This window comes from Eulemur rufifrons, chromosome 15, assembly GCF_041146395.1.
Source record: "Eulemur rufifrons isolate Redbay chromosome 15, OSU_ERuf_1, whole genome shotgun sequence".
Classification (NCBI taxonomy): Eukaryota; Metazoa; Chordata; class Mammalia; order Primates; family Lemuridae; genus Eulemur; species Eulemur rufifrons.
Genome location: NC_090997.1, coordinates 86,118,357 through 86,141,804, shown reverse-complemented (window position 1 = coordinate 86,141,804; position 23,448 = coordinate 86,118,357). Strand labels below are relative to the sequence as shown.

Genomic DNA, 23,448 nt, shown 5'->3' with positions numbered 1-23,448 from the left:
ACATCTATCCTCATCCTGATCTGCTATCTCACACCTCTATTTTTCTCCAAAGCACTTGCCACCATCTAATAAAATATGTACTCTATGTATTTATTTATGGCGTTATCTATCTCCTCCAACTAGAATTTAACCTCCAGGATGGGAGAGATTTTTGTCTGGCACATAATAGGTGATCAACAAATAGTAGTTGAAGGAATGAGTGAGTTGTGTGAAGAGCACTAGGTCAGGACATCTGAATGTTTTGCTCTGTCACTTGCTAATTGTATGACCTGGACTAAGTCACATGATCTCTTTATGCTCTAGTTTTCATTTCTGTAAAATGGGGTAATGCCTATTCATCATGCATATCAGTAGCAAGTACAGTTTCTTTGTCGAATAAATGAGTGCTTGTTTTATAGATACACTGTCAGCCTATAAATTGGATCTGGTTGTATTTAATGATATCGGCCATTGAGTTGGCAATCTCTTCACTATCTATAGTTATAATAATTGTTCAAAAAAGTCTTTATCTTAATATAGAATATACTAACTGGTATGTTGATTTTTAGTGTAGAAATAAATGTCTTTGGAGTACTTGTATAACCTAGGCAACTCCAATGGAAGCTGTCGCTTCTTTACATAATCCTTGGAGGAATTTGTACCTCAGTGTTTATGTCAAATCCTGAAATGATTAAAATACTAAGTTGAAAGTTATATCTGACTCAGTCAACCCACCCATAAGTATTAACAATAGCTAATATTTAGTGAGTGCTTACCATGGCTAGACACTATTATTAACACTTTATGTGAATTAATTCACCTAATAAATGTAGTCTGGCTATCATATGTGTCCAATAAAAATAATAGTTTGTTAGATAAGCAAAGAAGGATCAGATCATTGGAACTGAAAACTGGGCAGAGAAACTCAGATGTGGCGAGATAGGGAACCGAGTACAATTCTTCAGAAGGAGAAATGGCGTTGAAAATACCTAGGGTGTTTTGGAATCACAGACTTAATCACTTTGGTTTAAGGGCAAATACTCTGCTTTGAGAGAATTTGGGTATGTGCTCCATACCTCTCCTGGGTTTGAAGCTTTTTGAAGTTTATTTAGCCTGTGTCTTATCCAGTGCGTTGCACTTTGCAGATAGTAAGCAACTATCCGTTGCATGAATACACAGTCAAAGCAATGTTGAAGGAGAACTTCTCTGGTTATGGCGTGCAGAATGGATTGGAACATTAGGGATGAGAACCAGGTCATCTAGGAGCTGTAGGAGTTGAGAACAAAGTGCTGATTGAAGTGATTATACAGGCACACGAGGAAAAGCTGTTCTGAAACTACCGATTTTTATGTTAGGCCATCCTTATTAAGGAAGCCACAGGTTTTAAATACTTGTTCCTGTAGCAACAGCATCTGTGATTTTCAAAGGTATAGTTGCACTTTTTCTAGCTTTATGAAATATAGGCAGTCCTCACCTTATATTTCTAATCTTCCTAATTAAAGATGATGTTTATGATGACCACTGTCTTAATAAATGTGATTGGAAAACTTACGTATAATCAACGTACATGCTGTTCATCTACACAGTGTGCATGGTACAAAGCTGGGGGAGCTTGAAGCTGGTTGCAGTGATGCCTACGGCCCAGCCCTCTGCAGCCCGTACCACACCTCTCCTCTATACCATTAAATTTCAGCATCTCTGAGTGTTTGCTATCATTTCATGGCTGATGTTTGATAACTAACTAGTTGTCATAGCTATTAAACTAACGCTTAGTTCTTGCTAAAACCCATCATTGCACTGACTGCATCACACTTCAGATATTTAAACATATATGATAAATGGTGAGTGTTTGCCCAGCCAAGTGGTTGTCTGAGGCCATCCCCCCAGTAGGGGGTTTTGGGAGGAGGATTTGTTAGCAGGTTTCCCAGCTGGTGCTTCCTCTGCCAATACCACCCTTTGCTAAACTCAGTCCAAGTGTCCGGGTGCATGTTTGGGTGTGTGCGTCCTGTGGGTGGCACATCGTGGGTTCTCGTGTTTTGAGAGCTCCTATTGCCTCGTAGACTTGATATAAAGCAACTTTTTGAGAAAGCCACACTGAGGAGCTAGTCTCTCCTCCATTCAGTGTGAAAATGGCTTGAATTGTGAGGTTGTCTGGAGCGACCAGGCCTATGGGGCCTTTCCTAGAGCAGGCACTCATTAGGGTGGAATGAAGAGGGACTCTATCCTTCCATTTTCACGCCCTCTTGAATAGAGGATCATGGAAGAAGATGGCAATAGACTGGCAGGAGGAGGAGGGGATAAGCTATAAGGAAAGAGGAGATAGTGAGTGTCCATCCTTCTCTGTCCTGCTCGCCTTTGCTAAGAGCATTTTGATCTCATTCCTAAGTCAGTAAAATGATGGTCTGTGGACACTCAGTCAGGTTTCTGAATATGCTGCTAGCATGACTGACTGTGTGCTTGCAGTATTGTAGGTCTGTTTGTTTTTAAGACGTAGCTTAATACAGTTTCTGTACATCATTGGAAAAAGGTGTGGAACAAGGGGAAAGGCTAACCTATTCACTGGTTAAAATCATTTTAGTGGTACAAGTAAATTATTGTCAGGTTTAGGTTCAATATATGTTTACCTTCCTTGAAGGAAAACTCATTTGTAAGTAAAATCCACAAGCAGTTGAGACTTCAATAAACTGTATCACTTGCTTTTTGTTTTTTCTATAAACATGAAAAAAGAAAATGAAGATCAATTATATTTGGTCGTTGTACAGTTCCCTTGCCTGTAAGGTTCTCTTTCGCTCTGTAACTAGAAATGCCTCAGCTAAAGTAGAATCTGGTATCTGGTGTTTCTGGATTACATTTTGAGATAAACCAGAATTCTTACCTGAACACAGGTGTGTACTGCTTTAGTCTTGATTGGTCGGGGATTCTTTTACAAAGCATACAAAAGGCAGCTTGTGAATTTATCTTTGTGGGTGGTTGTGGCTGGTGCTTGGTTTGGTTGCTGTGATCATCTTGCCTGGCAGTTATTTATTTACATAATTTTTTTTTTCACCAACAGAAAGTACACAGAGTGCTTTGACTTCCTGGAAAAAGAACTTTGATTTTTACCTTAAAGCATTAACAGTTTTATTGCTGAGTTAATCAGCATACTCCATTCCTACTGTAAAAAGATGTTTTTAATAATTTTTTCCTCGCTAGCTTCCCAAGTCCAGTTGTTTGTCTTTAAGTATGCATGCCTGAATGTTGTTCTGTCCTAGGGATCTTAGTTCTGTTTCATTTATAAGCACATTTGAGCCACCTTGTCTCATTTGTGTGCTATTGATGCTTTGTGAGCTGAGGAGGTTGAATTTCTCTCCTTCCACATTCCTTGGGATCATCAGACTTTGGTTACCTCCCATACTCTGGCGTATGTGTTGGTTTATTCAGTTGATCTATGTTCTTATGTCACTGTAGCCAGGGAAAGGTTATACCACTGACTTGAAAAATCCTGAAGGTTTTGTTCCAAGTTCAGCTAATAAAGGTCTCAACAAAAATCCAATTAGTGTACTTTTCTCTAGTTTCTGAGGAAATGCAGCTAGTTTTCTCCACAATAAATGTTTGTTTCAAATGGGGAAAAGAATCTTCTACAAGGAACTATGGTGTGAATGTTTTAGGTTTTTCAGTGCTCACAACATTTAATTCCAGTTTGTTTTATAAGTCAGAGACTTAAAAGTTTTGCTTGTGTCCAGAGTAATAAATACACTTTGCTTTGGTTCTCAATCCATCCTTGGTGCGTACATACACACACACACACACACACACACACACGCACACACACTAGCTCTGTGAAATTACTTACCTTTGCTGCATGTCTACATGTGATACTCTATTTTCTCTTCTGTTTTATTTTATTCTATTAAGCAGAAAATGTCATTCCTCACTTACAAACCTGATTTTATGACTCTCCATTAGGTCACAGCCTTTAATTAGCAAGGTGGTGCTTTTAGTAGACTTCACTTCTTTCAGTCGGGTTTTATTATGCTTGTGTGCCAGATAGCTTTTCCCTAATATTTAGATATTACAAGCTATGATGGAGTCTCTGTGGATAGTCCACTGTTGCCTTGGTGGTGTAGAAAGGCCTGGCACACTGCAGGAGTGCCTTGAGTACCTTGAAATACACTGCAGATTAGTGGTGCATCTCAGAAAACCATTGGTCCAAAAACCGACTTATGACTCTGAGCACCTAAGCATTCCTCCACCATAGTAAGTCCTTTTGTGGGTGAATCTGTGAGCCCCTAGTCCGGGGCAGGCGGTGTGTAAGGGGCAATGCCTGAAAACTGGCAGCAGGACTGGGCGATTTCCAATGAGAGCCTGTTGCCTGCCGCGGCCCAGCGTGGGGGGCCTGCTGCTCACGCAGGCTGCCTCCTTGCACCTGCTGGCTGGCCCAGGGAAAGCTCGTGAACAGCAGCGTCTGACCAATGTCTGCCTGATTTCTCTAGGTTTGTCTGTCATTGTGCTTCCTGGCCCACTGTCCATTCCCCACAGGGGAAAATGAGTTGTGAAGTTTAGTCTGTTTAACATTACTTTTGGATTGTTGGACTCTAGCCTGTTTGTATCGGAGGTCCTATGTCTGAACTGGAAAAAAAAGCAGTGTTTTCCTTGAAACATAAAGTTATTGTTGTAAAAAACTAGTGATTGGTTAGAGATAATTTTCTTTTTTTTTTTTTTTTGAGACAGAGTCTCACTCTGTTGCCCGGGCTAGAGTGAGTGCCGTGGCTTCAGCCTAGCTCACAGCAACCTCAAACTCCTGGGCTTAAGCGATCCTACTGCCTCAGCCTCCCGAGTAGCTGGGACTACAGGCATGCGCCACCATGCCCGGCTAATTTTTTGTAGATATATATTTTAGTTGTCCATATAATTTCTTTCTATTTTTAGTAGAGACGGGGTCTCACTCTTGCTCAGGCTGGTCTCGAACTCCTGACCTCGAGCGATCCACCCGCCTCGGCCTCCCAGAGTGCTAGGATTACAGGCGTGAGCCACCGCGCCCTGCCTAGAGATAATTTTCTAAATTGCGATCACATAGACTAGATATTAGCTTGTATATAATGTTAGAGGAATATGCCTTTTACTTATTTGTATTTCCATGTAACAGAAGCTTGACTAATCATTCATCTTTCAAAATTCTAAAACAATTCAAAATATCTTTTATGAGTATTTTTCTAAAATATATCTATATTACAGAGCCTGTTTATAGGTCATGGTTTGCGCAGCACTCACATATAGTCTTATTTCACCATGATTACAGTCCTGTGAGGTGGGCAGGACAGGTGACATTGCCCCTTTTGGTGGTGAGAAAGCAGTGCTTGAAAGATTAAGTGACTTGCCTGAAGCCATATAGATAATTGGTATAGACTGGATTTGCATCCATTACTTGTGACTTAGTCCCACACTCTTTCCACGACACTGTGCAACAACTCTGCTCAATTGCAGAGTACAGTTTAATTTTATTTTGATGCCTTGGTGTCATTTAGAATAGTCACTGAACCTTGTGCTAATCTGGTGATGCCCTGGTGGCTGTTGAGGTTTGCAAGGATCTCTGCGATGGCACAAAGTGGGTCTCCACTACCGTGTCCTTTAACTTCTAGTGACTGTGTTGTATTCTACTTTTACTGTAAGGCTTTCTCTTCTCACTAGTGTTCTTGTGCCTGCTCCTGTCTTCCTCACCACTCTGTGGTTTGGTGTTCTAATTTGTGACCTTGTGCGGAGGGTCTGGGCCACCCCATTTACGGCATGAGTATCGACTGGAAGACGAAGGAGATCCTGAGCCGCAATCCTGTGAGTGATGCTGTCTGGTCAGAGGCCATTTTGACTAATGGCTTCTTTGCTGTGTTTTGAGTGGTTACGTTTGTCAGAAAAGGGATCTCTCGGTAAGTGGATGTTACTGTGATATGTAAATGTGCTTTTTCTTTTTTTTTTTTTTCATGCTTATCTTCGGTTGGCTTTTCTTTTTGGTACAGTTGAATCAAGTACATGTTTGTGTTCCTGTTACGGACTTGTGACTGTATTTGGGCATCCCAGTTCTTTTTGTAAACATTAAATTTTAAACACTCTGTAAAAATCACTCTGAGTTTTCAAATAGGATAACCATCTACTGCGTTATTTCACTTAGTAAGCAAGCATGGCTTAATTAAGCTTTGGTTTTACCATTAACCACTTTCTCTAATAACATGTTGATTCTCACTCCCTTTCTTCTCTCCCTCTGATATTTGTACACCAAATATATTTACTCATTTTTCATATAGTTGACATTGCCTCACCAGAATTTCTATTTTGTATCTTTTTTCACACTCTCCGCTTTTAAAAAGTCAAGAAGTGGTGAAGATAAGACATTTCTATCATTTGAAACCGATTCTACTCCACTAAACATTTTTGGCCAAATACTTTATTTTATTTTATTTTATTTATTTATTTATTTTGAGACAGAGTCTCACTCTGTTGCCTGGGCTAGAGTGAGTGCCGTGGCGTCAGCCTAGCTCACAGCAACCTCAAACTCCTGGGCTTAAGCGATCCTACTGCCTTAGCCTCCCGAGTAGCTGGGACTACAGGCGTGTGCCACCATGCCCGGCTAATTTTTTCTATATATATTTTTTTAGCTGTCCATATAATTTCTTTCTATTTTTAGTAGAGACGGGGGTCTCGCTCTTGCTCAGGCTGGTCTTGAACTCCTGAGCTCAAACAATCTGCCCGCCTCGGCCTCCCAGAGTGCTAGGATTACAGGCGTGAGCCACCGCACCCGACCCCAAATACTTCAAATGCCATTTGATTGTCATTAATACAAATGGAAATTATATACAATGATACTGAAAAAGCTGACCTGAGACTGTTTTTCTGTAAATTTCTTAATAAACCACTAATGTCCTAGTATGCAGACCTCACGTGGCCTTTTAGTAGTCTGTGTTGAAATGTTATAATCCCCCTTTGCATTCTAGGCCCACAGTGGTGCTCAATGATTTACACAGAGGAGGCACACAAAAATGTTTGAATGCAATTCAAATTAGTTGAAAATAGACATTAAAAAAAAAAATGTTTCTGTGATTCAAGAAATGAAGCTCAGAGAAAAGTGACTATTTTAAAAAGCGTTGTCCTTTCTCCTGTTCTCCAAACATTGAGCTATGGCAAAAGATGCTCACTCCTAATAAGAAAAGCTTTTGGTACCCAACATGGTACCATGGTGTTTTGGTTGTAAAAATCTCAGAGATAGTGACAATTTTAAAGATGTCTTTCTTTTCTGATGAAATGAAAATTCAAAGAATCCTGACTGTTTCGTGTTTACCTAATTGGAGAAACCAACTTTAATAATTATTTAGAGAGAGATCTTATTGGAGCATTGACCGCCTATTTTCCTGTCAGTGCCAATTGAGAGCGTTTTAGTAAATATTTATATATAGTTTCTAAATTGAAGGTATGAGGGGATCCAAGTAGAGTTACTTTAACAACAAGGCTAACGTGTTAGGGCTGGAAGGAACCTCAGAGATAACCCTGTCTGATCTGTTGTTTGACAAATAAAAAGGAAGGGTCCGAAGAGGTGAGTTAGCCTGCTCAGGACTGTATTACCCTCAGGCTTGCCCGGTGCGGCCACATCCTTACATTCCTTTCTCCCTCTTAAATGGTATTGAGCATGTGTTCCTTTCTATTAGTTTCTTTAATTTTGACATTCCTGACTGCCCTGTGAAGGTCAAGTGACAGATTCCTTTGCTGACCTTACAGAGCAGGTTTGGAAGCTTTTTATTCACTCTGTGTCATGCAGAAAGTTTTCTAAGCAGATGTGCAGAAGACAAGCAACTTACTAGCAATAGCAAAGGCAAAAGGGCAGGAATAGCCCTGAAGACAGGGTGTCTGGTACCACTTTTATTCCACTTGAGAACAAAATTCATTCAGTTTTCAAAGAATGAAAGAAGAAAACAAAAACAGAAACAAAAACATACCAACAACCCAAAGGGCCCCAGGCTTCCGCCCGTCTTTTGTGTGGACTGAAGTCCCTAGAGACAGGTGAATAACTTCATAGAGCTGTCAGAAGTGCACCTGCCTCAGAAGCAATAAATGCCTTTTAAAACTTAGTATTCCATTGTTGACATGTACCTTTTTTCCTCTTGAGTGACCATAGATTTATTATAGTTAATAGCTGAATTTACAGAGATGCATTAAATAAAAATGTAACACAAAGTAAAGCTTAGCTATTACAACAGAATTGTAAGTTACTTCTATTAGAACTTTATTGACATGAAGCGAGAGAGAGAGAGAGAGAGGAGAGAGAGAGAGAAAGAACAAAAATAGAAAAGGAAAGGAAAAGGCTCAGATTATGTTTGGCATGATCGTAGAGGAGGGTCAGAAGAGAGCTGTTTTTGTGGGATGCACTGTGCTCTGTGGATCTTGTAACTCTGTGATTTTCATGCACTGTGGCAAGACTCCACCCCTGAAATTGGTCTGCCAATTTGAAGAATCGTTTTCTTGCTTATTTTTAAACTCCTAAGGACAGGGAAAAAGACTGAAAGAGCCTAAATGCTGTGGTTTCCTCAAGCCATTATCTTTATAAATCCTATGGGTCCTGAAATAACTCACTATTTCTGAAGTTTCAAACTGCCTTACGACTCAGAAGACTTGGCAGTTGAAAAGGAAATGATTAGCTCCTTCCCTGAAGTGTTGTCACTGAGATTAAAGTGGGTCAAAAGTTGGCGAAGGTGGTGATTTTAAGCTACCTTTCTTGTAGAAATTCTGTAGTTCTTTACAGAGCTTTGAGGTTTATTCAAATAATCTATTTGGCTTCAAAACAAAGCCAACTAAATTTATGTGTCTTAAATAATATAAATATTAGAGTAATGTATTCAGTTATCTATGAGAAATCATCAGGAGGCTGGACATTAAACTTGGGATATCTTCCTTTTAATATCTTAGTATATCTAATGGGATTTTATCGTTTTGCTTGATGATTAAAAGCAATTATGGTCCAGTTACTCTCCCTGATTATGGGCTTATGTTTTATTAAGACATAAATTGTGGCAGAATTTGTGGTCCTTCTGGTTGGCAGGTACATGAACTTGAATAATTCTGATTTGTAGACTGTCTTCTCTTAAGAATGATTTAGGGCCGGGCGCGGTGGCTCACGCCTGTAATCCTAGCACTCCGAGAGGCTTAGGTGGTAGGATCACTTGAGCTCAGGAGTTAGAGACCAGCCTGAGCAAGAGCTAGAGCCCGTCTCTACTAAAAATAGGAAAAATTAGCTGGGTGTGGTGGTGTGCACCTGTAGTCCCAGCTACTCAGGAGGCTGAGGCAGGAGGATCACTTGAGCCCAGGAGTTTGAGGTTGCTGTGAGCTATGATGACATCATGGTACTCTAGCCTGGGCAACAGAGCAAGACTCAGTCTCAAAAAAAAAAAAAAAAAAAAAAAAGAATGATTTAGGGATGGTGATTTTGTGGGTAGAAGTGTTGTACCTGTTTCTATAGTTGAAGGTTGGTTATATTTTTTCACTTCCTCAGATTACTCAGATGCTTAAGAGAAAATGACAGAAATGGCTTCTTTATCATAGATTACTTTTTTGCGGGGGGTGGGGGGGGGAGGTTCCCTTTGGTCTGTGTGTTGTGGGAGTCTGTCTGTCCAGGAGCACACTGACGAAATATATAGCATGAAAGGACATGATACTGTATCTTTCCTGTGAGATTATTTTTATATACTTTAACCTTGACCCTCCAAAATATAATGTCCATATATTAGGCATAATGGCAATGACCGAGCTTTAAGTGAATGAAATTTACACTCTAGTGGTTTTGTTTTTCTCTCCTATAATACATTTCATTGTGAGTTCACTGATAAAGGGGATTTGGAGTCATTACTATGACATCTCTTGGTACCCTCCCTCCAGCTGGACATATTACGTCAATATTCTTGTAATAGATACTTCCAGAAAAATTCTCTCTCTTTTTTTTTTTTTTTTTTGTTTTCCACTTTCATCATCCTTCAAATATTTATTTCAGGCAGAATGAGAATAGGAAAAACTGCTTTCCGAGTTTGCTCTGGTAAACCTGCCTTGGGAGAGAATGGTATCTGTGTGTGGAAATCAGACTCTTTAGACTATTAACCTTTAAAGAAATGATGATTTATAAGTACCCCACCAGAAAGTTTAACTATTAATGATTAGACACTTTCATTTAATAATGAGCTTTAATACAGTTGTGTATAGGGAAAATAGTGTCCATTTATTTAATTTTAGGGAACATATTAGATATGTTATGACTTTTCATAGGAATCAGTATGTTGTTGATGTGTCTCCTCTAGGCTTTATATACTTTCCACTGACCATTTGCTTTTGGATGAAATGGCGAAGTAATAATAATTCTGGCTTTGTATGTTTATGGTACAAACATTGATTGCCTATCGTGTTTCATGTACCCTGCACAGCACTGGAAGTTAAGTGTAAATGAGCAAGTCCCTGCTTGAGGAAACTCTCATTTTAGGTGGGCAGAATTGTAACCCCATGACAGCTGCATGACTAAAAAGCCATGGTGACACTGTGCAAGGCTGAGATTGATTCTGCTGCGGGAAGGAGCTGGGTTAAAGGAGGCTTCAGAGAAGTGAAAAGCAGGATGTGGCGGTGCAAGACCCCAAGGAACTCGGCACAGAGCCACTTAAGGGGACATCTCTAGAATAGTTTGGAAAAAGAATTGAGTCCAAGTCCAGAAGGGCCTTTATTGCTAGATGGGGAGTTTGGCATTTGTCCTTCCTTATCTTGTGTGTTTTACGTAAGTGGAAACATGACTTTATTTTTCCTCCAAGGGAGAGAATGGAATAATTGGAGTTCTTTTGGAAAGATGTATGAAGGTGGATTTTAAGAGGTCAGATTTAGAAATAAAAAAACAATGGACTACAAAGGTACCAAGAGTGTTCTAGCTCACAGAAACAACTCAGCCATAGGCACTACTCTTTGAAGCCACATCAGGGCTGGGTTATGGTACAATGTTTCATAGTAAAGACTTTTCTGCTGCTCTTGCTTAATAGGTGTCACTGTGCTCCCAAGGAAACGGGTGGAGTTATAGACTAGAGTCCAGGGGACAGTACAGGGGCCCAGGCAGCTCTCCACATCTACGCGTAGTCAGGAGAGGCCGGAGGTTGGTTATCTAAGCTTAGAGCCCAGGTCAACTTAGAAACTCATTATTACCTTTCCTGGAAAGATGGAACCAGAAGAAGCCAAAAGTTCTGGTGTTTTTTTTTTTTTTTTTTATCAAGCCCTTTGGGTGTGAGGAGAGCTAGCTAGGGTGCCACGAGTAGGGGTAGATACAAATTCATGAGAAGAGCCAAATGCAGGCTAGTTTCTTGGTTGTGATGTCAAGAAGTCTAGACTTGGCTGTGCAGAAAAAATAAAAATTGAAATAACCCTAAGAATTGGCTCAGGAGAATATATTTTAAAATGGCCGATTAGAACAGAACTCCCGTGATTCAGGGAGGAAATATAGTGACGTAAATATAGCGTCTACTTGCAGCCAGACGCTTATTAGACTTGCCTGGTTGCCGTATAGTTCCACAGTTGGTTTGTGTCCGGCATGAAATAACCCAGGATTCAGATATTTCGTAAGAGAAAAGTGGCTGCAGAGAGGATGACGGTTGCCCTTGGGACCAAGCAGGTCAGGCCTTGTTCCAGGGTGCACAAAAATCAAACAGGATACAGGCTCAGATGGTGTTAGGAGGAGGAAGTGTGCAGAACAAAGCCCTGTGTTCCAGATTTCCCTGCCTGTAGAGGTGGCTGGACTGGGGCACAAGAATGGGGGAGTACTTTTAAACTAACCAGGAAAAAAGTGAGATTAGCCAATTTACAGTTATAATGCTATAATTTTTTCCTTCTTTCTATTGTGCCCGTGGTAGTAATAAATAGAAAAACCTAGATTGAATCTCTCTCTTGCTTGAGACATTCAGAATCCAGAAGTATTCCTGAATACTGGGAGCTGGGAATGACTAAAACTTGGGTAGGATGATGTCAGCGGTGAAGGTCACAGGTGCCACCAGAGTGGATTCTTCTCCAGGGAACTGCCTTACCCTGGTCATTCTCATCTTGAAACCATCAGAGGGTTTCAGCATCTTCGGTGCCTTGCGATGCAGGGGAAAATGGAAAGCACTAGTGATTGCAAGTATGTCTTCAGTCTCCTGACTTCAGAAGCTCCTCGTGCTTCAAAAGCACGTCTAGAGTTACAGGTAGGAAAACAGGTGTTGCCTGTGTGTATACAGTAGTTCCCCCTTACCCTCGGGGGATATGTTCTAAGACTCCCCAGTGGTTGCCTAAATCCACAATGGTAATGAACCTTGTATATACTATGCTTTTCCTCTACATACATACCTATGATAAAGATTAATTTATAAATTAGGCACAGTAATGGATTAACAATAACCAACAATAAAATGAAACAATTATAACAATATACTGTAATAAAACTTATGTGAATGTGGTGTCTCTCTCTCTCTCTCTCTCTCTGTGTGTCTTTTTTTTTTTTGAGACAGAGTCTCACTCTGTTGCCCGGGCTAGAGTGAGTGCCGTGGCGTCAGTCTAGCTCACAGCAACCTCAAACTTCTGGGCTTAAGCGATCCTACTGCCTCAGCCTCCCGAGTAGCTGGGACTACAGGCATGTGCCACCATGCCCGGCTAATTTTTTGTGTATATATATTTTAGTTGTCCATATAATTTCTTTCTATTTTTAGTAGAGACGGGGTCTCACTCTTGCTCAGGCTGGTCTTGAACTCCTGACCTCGAGCGATCCACCCGCCTCGGCCTCCCAGAGTGCTAGGATTACAGGCGTGAGCCACCGCGCCCGGCCTCTCTGTGTGTCTTAACATCATTCTCTATTTTGATATTTTTGGACTGGGCATAACAGACCATGGAAGGCGAAACCTCCAACAAGGAGGATCTACTGTACTTTCTAATAGACGAGAAACCCACCAGGAGTGAGTATGGAGAAAGGATTTTCCTTCTTTGTCTGGCTTTTTTGGTAAGATTAAGAGTCAGGATGCATAGGGAGAAGATATGGTTTGTCTATTTTTCGTGTATGCTTTTGTGTTGTGTTTTTCCAGGATGAAGTAGAATTTTGAGCTGCCCTAGGCTCACTAATTCTACATGTTCAGCAAATTAATTCCTAATGTATTCTCATCCCCACTATGTTATCGAAAGCAGAATAAAATTTTAGCACACAAGTGAAATCTCACTGGAGGGGTTTGGAAGACATAATTATCTGAAAATTTTTGGCTGTATGTGTGGCTACCACTCCCTCTTTTAGAGATGATAATGTTAAACTTTAACATGATGCTAGATGTTGTAATCCTACAAGGGAGAAAAGTGGTTGCCGCCCTGAGGTCATCCCTGGCAAAAGCAAGACCTTTGTCCTGTCCAGAGGGCTGTAAATGCTGTGAATGTACCTCATTCTGGGCCTACTCCCTTTCATCCAGGCTTCCTAGGCATTTATTTTTCAATCTCAGTAGCAACGATGAGGGGTAGCAGACAATAATTTTAATGGACAGTTCTTAGTTTTTCTCCTTGTTTGAGCAATATGCCTTTTCATGTTTTATTTCTCAAACATTCACAGTGGTTCTATGGTCAAAAACAAGGGATTTTTAAAAATGATAATCTTAATATTGGACATTAATAAAAGCCCATTCCATTTTCTTTTTTTTTTTTTTGAGACAGGGTCTTGTTCTGTTGCCGGGCTAGAGTGCAGTGGTGTCATCATAGCTCACTGCAACCTCAAACTCCTCGGCTCAAGTGATCATCCTGCCTCAGCCTCTGGAGTAGCTGACACTGTAGGTGTGTGCCACCATGCCTGGCAAATTTTTCTATTTTTCATAGTGACAGCTCTTGCTCAGGCTGGTCTCGATCTCCTGGTCTCAAGCAATCCTCCCGCCTCAGCCTCCCAAAGTGCTAGGATTATAGGCGTGAGCCACCACACCTGGCCCATTCCATTTTCATTGCTTGTGATTAATGCTGTGACGTTTTCAGGTGGCCATACCTGTAATTCCACTTATCTAATAGAAGATGGTATTTGTGCTGCTTGAGAGTGCTTTATTATAGGAAGATTTTTTTTTTTTCAAATGAAACTTAGTCACGGTAAGTACAGGAGTATGGAAAAAATTGATTTTAAGCTCCTGTAAACATAGATTGAAGGTTATTTAAAAAGAAAAAAAAAATCACGCTCCCCTTCACCCTAATACTTACCTTAAATGTGTTAATTAAGAAGGTCTATTGTAACAAATTACCACAAATGCCATACCTTAAAATAACAGACGTTTATTCTCTCACAGTCCAGGAGCCAGGATATGAAAGCAGGGTGTCGGCAGGGCCATGCTCTCCCCAGAGGCTCTAAGCAGAAATCTTTCCTTGCCTCTTGCAGCTTCAGCTGGCTCTGGGTGTTCCCTTCCTGTGGCAGCATCGCACCAGTCTGTGCCCCTTCTTTTTGTGACCTTTTCTGTGTCTCTGTCTCTTCTCTCTTATTGGGGCACTCCCACTGGATTTAGGGTCCACCCCAATGCACTGTCATCTCGTCTTTACCTTAGTTATTTATATCTGGAAAGACCTTATTTCCAAATAAGGTCTCATTCTGAGGGTAGACTTGAATTTTGGGTGAACACTATGCAGCCCAACACATTAAATTATAGATGTTTTAACCTGGTTTGTAAGGGTAGCTTAATTAGATGGTAATAGGCATGATACTGTGATTGCTCATTATTAATTTTGTGTATGTTTCTATCATATAACATCACGTTGAGTTAGTTATTCCACTCATCTCTTGCAGTAAAGCTCAAGAAGGCAAAGACTTTCTCTTTTCCTGAGACCTAATGCACCTAACAGTGTGTGTGTGTGTGTGTGTGTGTGTGTATATATGTATGTTCATACAAAATTAAGGGAACAGGATGGCATCTTAGAGTTAATTTAGTCCTCACATTCCATTCAGTCCCCACATTTACAGGTAATGAGTTGCCAGAGACCAGCTAGGTAGTGACATAGATGAGACTAGAATCAGGTCTCTTTACTTTCCAATCCAGTGTTCTTTCCAGCATACAAAGTTACCTCTATTAAAAAAGATTTAAACTGTGAGTATTCAGAGTGCTGTTAAATACACTAAACCACCCATAGCCTGTGTACTAGCCTATGTTCAAAAATCTTAACTCTCCAAGGTAGGAATTTCTTTCCGTGCAATTTGAAAAGTTGGATCTCACCCACAAAAATATTTTCAGGAATACCATTGCAATTCATAAATTATGTAGAAAGACCACTTAAAATAGGAGAGGACAGGGAATGACACTAACTAGCCATGGAGAGTGCTGCATGGTAATATGGAAAATGCTGAGTCAGCTGGTCTGATTGTGATCTTGATGTACTGCTAGTTAGGTGAGTGAGATGAGCTCATGGTTTACCAAATGAGATGAGCTATGAGGTTCCTTCCAGTGCAGTTCTAAGAGTTAATACCAATGTTTATCATTCCAAATGCAGGTTTTTTCCATCCTAACTAGCTTCTAGCCAGGGACCTCATCTTATATATCCTTGTACAATGCCGTCCTCATGGTAGACAACTAATTAACCAGGTGCTGTTGGCAATACAGGATGACAAGGAGCAGAAACCCAACTAGGATATGCTGAACCATGGATTGAAGGCCAGAAGAACATAGAACGTGCATACTGTGTAGCAGGGCTGCAGCGAGCACGCCAGGACACAGACGGATAGAGAGACTGGTTCTGTGAGTCAGTTTCCTGCATCCTGTGGAGTCAAAAGGAAGACCTGCAAACAGCCATGAGTGCTGTGAACAATGGCCACTTCCTGTGCCAGGAGACTGTCCAGCCTACGTGGGGAAGGACCACGGGGCCATTCGGGGTTCAGACGGCACTTCTCAAGCAGGGTGCTCCTGAGGCAGTATTTGTAGACTCTTTCTCTTCAGATCCATCACAAGATTCCTTCTTTCACTTTTAACCTGTGTTTAAGAGTTCACAGTCAAGTAGCCCTGAGCTTGCCAGAGTAAATTTAGCTTTCCAGAAGAGGGGAAGAAATTTAATTGAACTGATTATGGCTACAGTGGAGTTATTATGGAAATTTGCATACTCCAATGCTGGCTCTGTTTCCTCGTCTGAAAAAATGACAATGCTATAGGAGCATAACGTGCTTCACATCTGTATCCTAACACTTAAGTTTATTAATAGCAGTATATAGTAATAGCAATAATGATGGTCAACAACTAAGTGCTTACTGTTCGTCCGGCACTACTGTGAGCATTTCACATACATTCGCTCATTTATATAGACTTAGACAACTTTGTGCAGAGTTACATATCATAATGTCTAGCGTTAATTATGCTACGGATTGTTGCATATCACAATAAAAAAAGGAAGCGTGTGAACAGAAAAGGAGTAATGAAGTCAATGAATAATAAGTCGTCATTAATAGCGAACAGTTAAACTGAATCGAGTGATTTCTTTTTTGTGTTGTTTTGACTGCGTGAGGAGCCACATCTGCTGCGATGGAAAATGCTGAGAGATAAGCACAAACAAATGGGCTCGCCCTTGTGCTGCTCTGCACCGGACCGTGTGAACGGTGACCGCTAACCCCCCCGGCTCCCCTCCCCTCTCAGGATGATCCTGGGCTGATTCCATGGTGTGAAATAACCTAGAGAGATAGGGAGGTGTCCGCAGCGCAGCCCAGAAAGCTGGGGATTGGGCAGTGGCTTGCTGTAGTAACAGGCGCTGGCCGGCTGCCCCGCTCGCTGGCAGTGAACGCCGAGGAGGTGGGCTGGGAGACAGCTGTGCCTAGCACTGCAGCCTACAGCGGACTGCAGAGCTCGGCCCCTCCATGGAACTGCTGCAGAATGTTCTGCCTGAAAGGTGAGGGGGCTTCGGGCCCATTTGGGTGGAAAGTGATAGTTAGGGAAGGTTGTCATTTAGCATCAGAGTCCAAATCACAGGGTTGGTTCCAGTAAAATCAAAGTTTGAGGGGAGTTTTGTAAGTATGAAAGTGAAAAAGTCATTGTTCTTTTTTTGTTGCAAACAGGAAGAAAGACCTCCTGCTGGGGAGATGGAATTCTCTCTTAGAAAGGATATTTCTCCATTTGAATGTGTTTTGTATGTGTTTTGTCATAGACAAAAGTAGTTAAAAGTTTAGAATAAAAGAAGGTTTTTTTAATGAGCGCAGTAAATGTGGGAATCGTTTGCAGTTGTATGAGTCCTATTAGAGAAGTTTTCATATAATGTGTTGTGTAAAGGGTTAGAATAGGTAGAAAGGGGAAAGAGATTCCATTGCTTTAAGCTTTAATGTGTGAATTCAGGAATGAAATTAATTTTACTGTGGAACATACTTCTTGTTCTAGCTACATGTGGATTGTAGTTCTTCTAACTACTATAAGATGGTGAATATATGAATATATGTAGTGATTCCCTGATTAGTTGAAGAGTATTTTCTCTTTTTAGGCAATTATTTTTTCCTTCAACTCTATTTTTCTTTCAGCTCTTGTCATAATGTAATTAATTTAGGCATGTGAGAGTGTGTTTGTCTATGAGATTGTTGAAATGGGGGGGTGGTTTAAGATGAATTTCCTTGGAACTGAAGTAGACTATTTTGTTCATATCTTTCAGTGTATGTCATTCTGTTGATGGGAAATTCTTGACAACTTTTCAGTTTTTGGAAAGAAAGTGGTCTTGGCTGCTTGTTTTGCAGATTGCTCCTTTGTCCTCAAAGTCTGTTAATGAGGTATAGACATAGATTTTGTATTCTTAGCTTTTGCAGTTTTAACACTAATTTGACACCTTAAAACCCAGTCTTTACTATGAAACTTTGAGTCTGGGATATTTGTTTATGTAAAAGTTTCAAATTTAGGGGTAGGGACAAAAAGGAACATCACATTTTCTCTCCCTACGCACTCAATTAATTCCACTATCTAGTTGCAGTGGACTTCTAAGGAGGCATAGACTGAAATGAATTTGAATATTTCTGGAAAATAATTTCAGATCAAAGGAGTTTATGAGCTCTCATGAGACTGTTTCTTAAAAAGTATCCCCGCCCCGCCCCCCCCCGCAAAAAAAAAGTTGAGCTATGAAGAATGAACAGTATTACTGGATGAAGGTACATGCTAATCTAGTGTAATTTCCCCAGTGCAGCTGAAATCATTATGATCCAATGATAGTTTAAGGTTTAGGATTTTTAATTGAATGCAGGTGTGGAATTGTTACTGGGTATGACTTCTGCAGCTTCTACATATTTTTCTCCACCCATTCCCATAGCAGCCATTTCATTTTATTAGAGAATCTATCAATTTCATGGACTCTTAGTTTCTGTGGTAACTTAGGAAATTCTGAGAACTCAAGTGTGTGGCATGTGATGACAACAGAGTGCTTTTATGCTGAAGTGTGTGTTATAATCAGGGATCCACAATAGCACCCCTTAAAGCTTGCTTTCTGACCTCCCAGCAGCCAGGACAGGCAGTTGACATGTTGCTCTCTTCCTGTGGTTTATAGCCTCTTGACGTACAATAATGATTTTTAGGTTGTCCTTTGTGCTCCATGTTGAGGCAAAGCCATGATGAAATGATGGTGAGTGAGATTAAACACAATATTGCCTAAGAATGAAGTGAAATTTAAAAAGAAAAAAAAACACACAGAAATATTAAAAGCTATTTGCTGATGCTTTGTGTTTCACTTTGGAAAAAAGGCTTTCATTAATTGACGTGTTTCTATGGCTGGCTGGGGTCCTAGGGGCTATGGGATACGTGGTTGTGATGAGCATTGACTTTAAAGGAAACACAATTGCTCTTCTTTTGGTTTAAATCCCGTTCCTGTTCCTGTGTGTTTCTTGTAATTGCTGGAAGAGAACATTCGAATTAGATAGCCTCCCACATTGGTGCAAGGTTTCTTTTTCTCCATGTAGACTATTTTTTTCTGAAGTTAGGTGTACTTAGCTTTTTGTCAGTTTGGCCTTCCTGGAAGAAGGATGTCATCTTTGTCATTATTGTCACTATAGTAACTCATATAGTCACACTCACTCTTTGCTATTGCCATTGAATAATCTCAGATACAGCAGCCCCACCCAATTGTGATTTTTATGAGCAACACTTGAGTGCCCTGTCTCTGGGAAGATGTTCTCTAGAGTTCTGCCAAAGTCCCTGTGGTTAACAACGGCATGGTGTATTACTCCTTCACTATGTAATCAATGATCCATCATGATCTGGGAAGTGAGTTCCTGGCTCATGAAATAATGTGATTAACAGCAAGCAAACTACCATGTGTATGTAGTATACCATTCAGAGATTACTTTATTTAAAAAATTAGAATAAAATATTTTTACCACTAGAGCTACATGGAGCATAATTAAGTTTCTCTGAGATGTTTCAGAATGAGATTTCTTGATTATAGTATATCAGCTGCATCTTTATAAATATTAATTATCTTTGCAGAACTTCTCCAACTGTGGGGAAGCCTTTTTTTTTTTTAATTTCCAATCCATTATAGACTGCTATTTTGTAAAACATAAAATCCTGTGTTTGTGTGATATCACCACAATGTGAGACAGCTATAAAAGTCCTTAAATATTTAATCTCATTTCCTGTACTAAGCTTGTTGTGAACTGGTAACAAAGCATTGTCCTACTGGCATTGGTTAGTAGACAAATCTGTATTAGTTCCCTAGAGCTGCCATAACAAATTACCACTGAGTGAGTGGCTCACAGCAGAAATTGATTCTCTCACAGTTCTAGAGGCTAGACGTCTGAAATCAAGGGGCTGGCAGGGCCATGCTCCCTCTGAAGGTTCTAGGGAAGAATCTTTCCTTGCCTCCTCCAGTTTCTGGTGGCTACAGGTGTTCCTTGAGTTGTGGCAGCGACACTCCAATCTCTGCCTCTGTCTTCCCATGGCCGCCTTTCCAGTGTGCCTCTCTGTGTCTCTGTGTCTTCTGTTAGATGGCTTTCTTATAAGGACACCAGTCATTGGATTTAGGACCCACCCCAATTCAGTGTATAACCTCACCTTAACTACTTATGTCTGCAACTTCCAAATAAGGTCACATTCTGAGGTTGTGCGTGGGCATGGATTTTGAGGGGACACTATTTAACCCAGGCCAGTTGGCCATGCATAAAATCATATAGATTGAGGGCAGCTTAATAGGAAGTGTGTTTAATGGAAAGCTGTAAGAATTGCCAACATAGCTGTTTTAATGATGTGTCTGAAACTATGGCAATGCAATGTTTAAGACAAGTTTGTATGTCTAGGTAGAAGAGTTGAAAATGTAGGTACCCATTATGATTAGTCAGGCAAAAGAAAATGTTGCCTCTTTATTTCCTTGAAGCGATTCAGTTTCTTTCATGAACTCTTATCCTGCTGAGAAGGGGGAAAACAAAAAACAAAATTGAACTTAGTTCACTGCATTCAACTCAGTGTGAGCCAAAATTTTAAACGGTTGCATTAGATAGCACAGTCTGTTGGATGACTCAGTCTTTTAAAATTCTCCTGCTTATTCTCTTTCTCTCCAGAGTGGAGTCTGTTGCTAAGTCCCCCTTGTTAATATAACAGAAATGATGCATGCCAAATTATGTACTTCTGAAGTCATGTTAAGTAGTCTATCTCTGCTGTTGAGTAATAAAAATAAGGTGATATTTTTTAAAAACGATGTTGCTTTTAGTATGGACAGGATTAATATATATATCCTTTTATGTTCTAAGAATTTCAGTATGTTTTATGAACATCATGGACCTTAAGTTTCTGAATTTAATATTAGATTTTATCTTACTTGATTCTGTATTCTCTCTAGGGATTTTAAACTTGGGTTTGGTGTTGGACTAGGTTCCTTTCTCAGCTTCTGTGTGTCTTTCGAGATCTAGAAATCTAGTTTCATGGAGCAGAAAAACGGTGAATTCTGTGGAGTTGGGTGTCTCCCAGCTGCCTGCATGCTTCGCATGTAGGGTCTTGTCCGTACCCTTTTCTGCTCCACAAGTTACAGATTTAGGAAAGCCTTTAGGTTGTCTAATAATAGCAAAGAGTTATGTTGGAGATTACCGCCACGAACAATCCCAGGCATGTGCTTCTGCTCCCACAAGGGCAGTTCATGTTAGAAATTCAACTCTCTTCTTCCTCATCATGCACTCTGGGACAGATCACAGGCCTCTTTCCAGTTGTCTTGTGTATGTTGTGCATGTAAAAGAATTCCTTAGATTCTTTTCTTGGCAGCATTTTGGAAATGATGTCTGGAATCAGAAACAGATTTGTTATTTCTGTGCTGGAACAAGTGCATTTTTCAAGTGAGCTCTCGAGCAACCATTTGCTCTGGAAGGTCCCTCACCCCTTCTTAAATCCGGTAATAAGCTGTCAGATAATCAGTGAGCAAAGTTTATGCTATTTTTGCTATTTGGTTCTGCACATCATTTTGAAAGACTTTGAAAACTCGAAACACAAAGCGACCCTGGGAATGTTGCATCTGTACGACTCCAGACATTTTACTATCATACATCCAGATTTGGAGTTTTATATAAATTAGCAGTGGCTTCTAGAACCATCTTACAAGTCTTCCCAATTCTTCCCCTTCCTTTCATTTAAAAATTGCATGTAATTATTAGCCAATAATCTACAGCTAGCGAGAGGAATTCACATTTGCTCAATCTGCAATTTAAAGTAGCACTTTTAATAAACACACTGGTGATAACATGCATTTTTCAAACTGGTGGGGAAAACCCTTGAAATTTAATAAGCCAAACAAAGCTAGCCCTTTATTTCTTTTGTCTTTCTCTTGAAAACTTTATCATGCTTTTTAGTTCTCCTTTCATTTCACTAATAGTTAAAATCTTGGTATTTAAATATGTTGCAATAGAAGCCAGATCACCAAGCTGAATAGGCTGTGTAATATTATAAACTAGGAGATGATCCTTAAGGACTGAAAGAGCAGTTAACAAGAGTTTAGCTGCCTGAAGCAAGGTGAACTTGGTCTGCTTGTTTCTGGAGCATGCTCTGTACAAGGATAATGCTCTTAGTAATTTGGTGCAACTGCATCAAATGACTTGAATTACTGAAAGCACTGGCAAAGATTTCACTTCAATTCTCCCTTTCAATATCTCCTGCTCCATTTTTTACCTATTCTTGTTTCCTTTATTTGCTGCTTGTCACATCTCTGTCTTGTAGTTCCCCCCAGCCCCCAAGCTATCCTCTTCTGTGATTGCCCATTGGGGGAGCTGTATCATACCTAAGCCATATCGAACTCCCTCCAGTTACGAAGATGTCATCAGTAGTCTGCACACGCGTTAGTAAAGGTGATAGTTAACAGACGAAGGCAGATGGATCAGTGTGATAAAGGCAATTTACCACTCAGGACATCATGTCACCACCATTAGCCAGGCACAAAGGTATGCAGGGGTATGTATTTTTCTATTTTAAACATCAGGAGAAAATACTGCTGAAAACAACCTAAGGGTCTTTAAGCAATTAATGGCTTTTGCATGATTTAAGCAGCTTGGCAAGATGTGATCTTGGGGATGCAGGGTGGAAGATGGATATTCTTAAATTGAGAATGTAAATTATTTTTATAAAATAATACACAGCAATTGAATTTAAAATTAAGAGATCTTAATTTGATAGGCAATATAATGACAAACTATATGGTATAATGGCAGCAGCGTTTATCTTCCATCTGGTAATTATGTGACATTGACCAGTTTTTGTTAAATTAGGTTTAGAATTTGTTCTTGTTACTGTCAAAATGTGGTTAATCCTGAGAGCCACTGAAACAAAAGGCCATGCTGACCCCACCATGCGTTTAATTGAGGGAGAGGTGTATGATAAGAGAAATGTAAGCTCCCATCACCACTTTGTCTTTGGAATGTCTTCTTGTAACAAAAACATATAAATAGCATAAAGTGAGTTTTAGGAACCTCGAGTTGCAATATAATTTAAGTGAATTTATACTTACACGAGGAGTGGTTTTCAAAGGGTCAGATTATATGTCATACGTTTGTACTTGGAAAATTTGCCAGATAGCATTTGAAAACAAAAGAGAAAATCTCTGCTTTGATGACCACAGGGGCCACCTATGTTCTTCAGTGTTTTTGTTTCACTGAGTGAACTGTGCAAGCTTCATTGTTGCTGAAACTTTCAGAATAAAAGTTGGGAGAGATGCCTCTGCTGTCCCAACTGCTGTTGGGAGCAGGAGCCAGAGGAGGATGAACAGGGGTCTTGACAAGGGGTCTTTGTAGGAAAGGGAAGGCAGGTGGGGCCAGAGGGGCCTGGCTGCTGGGCCAGGCAGGTGCCCAGGAGAGTCCTGAATTGGTAGAAGATTGGGTTGCACCAGAAATTGAGAGTGGTGAATTTTTTGTTTTTAAACAGAAAAGGTTCCTGAGCAAATGAAAAAAGGGGCCTCAGGAGATGCTTGGGGTTGTTGGAAGCACCTAGCACTCCTTGGTACTGCACCCGTCCTCCTTATCATCTCCTACACATTTGCATTTTTCTCTTTGTT

The 23,448-nt window shown here is 40.3% G+C and overlaps 1 protein-coding gene across 6 annotated transcripts in view; it reads left to right on the top strand.

The window, feature by feature from the left end:
- The window catches only part of NHSL1 (NHS like 1), a 243,738-nt gene that overhangs the window by 107,840 nt on the left and 112,450 nt on the right, over positions 1-23,448 (top strand). The window contains exon 1 of one of the 6 annotated variants that reach the window (XM_069488922.1): positions 16,784-16,851. The exons of the other annotated variants lie outside the window; for them this stretch is intronic. Coding sequence (XP_069345023.1) covers positions 16,836-16,851 — 16 coding nt within the window. The 5' untranslated portion in view covers positions 16,784-16,835. Of the gene's footprint in view, positions 1-16,783; positions 16,852-23,448 lie in introns of those variants that run through there. 6 annotated transcript variants of the gene reach the window in all.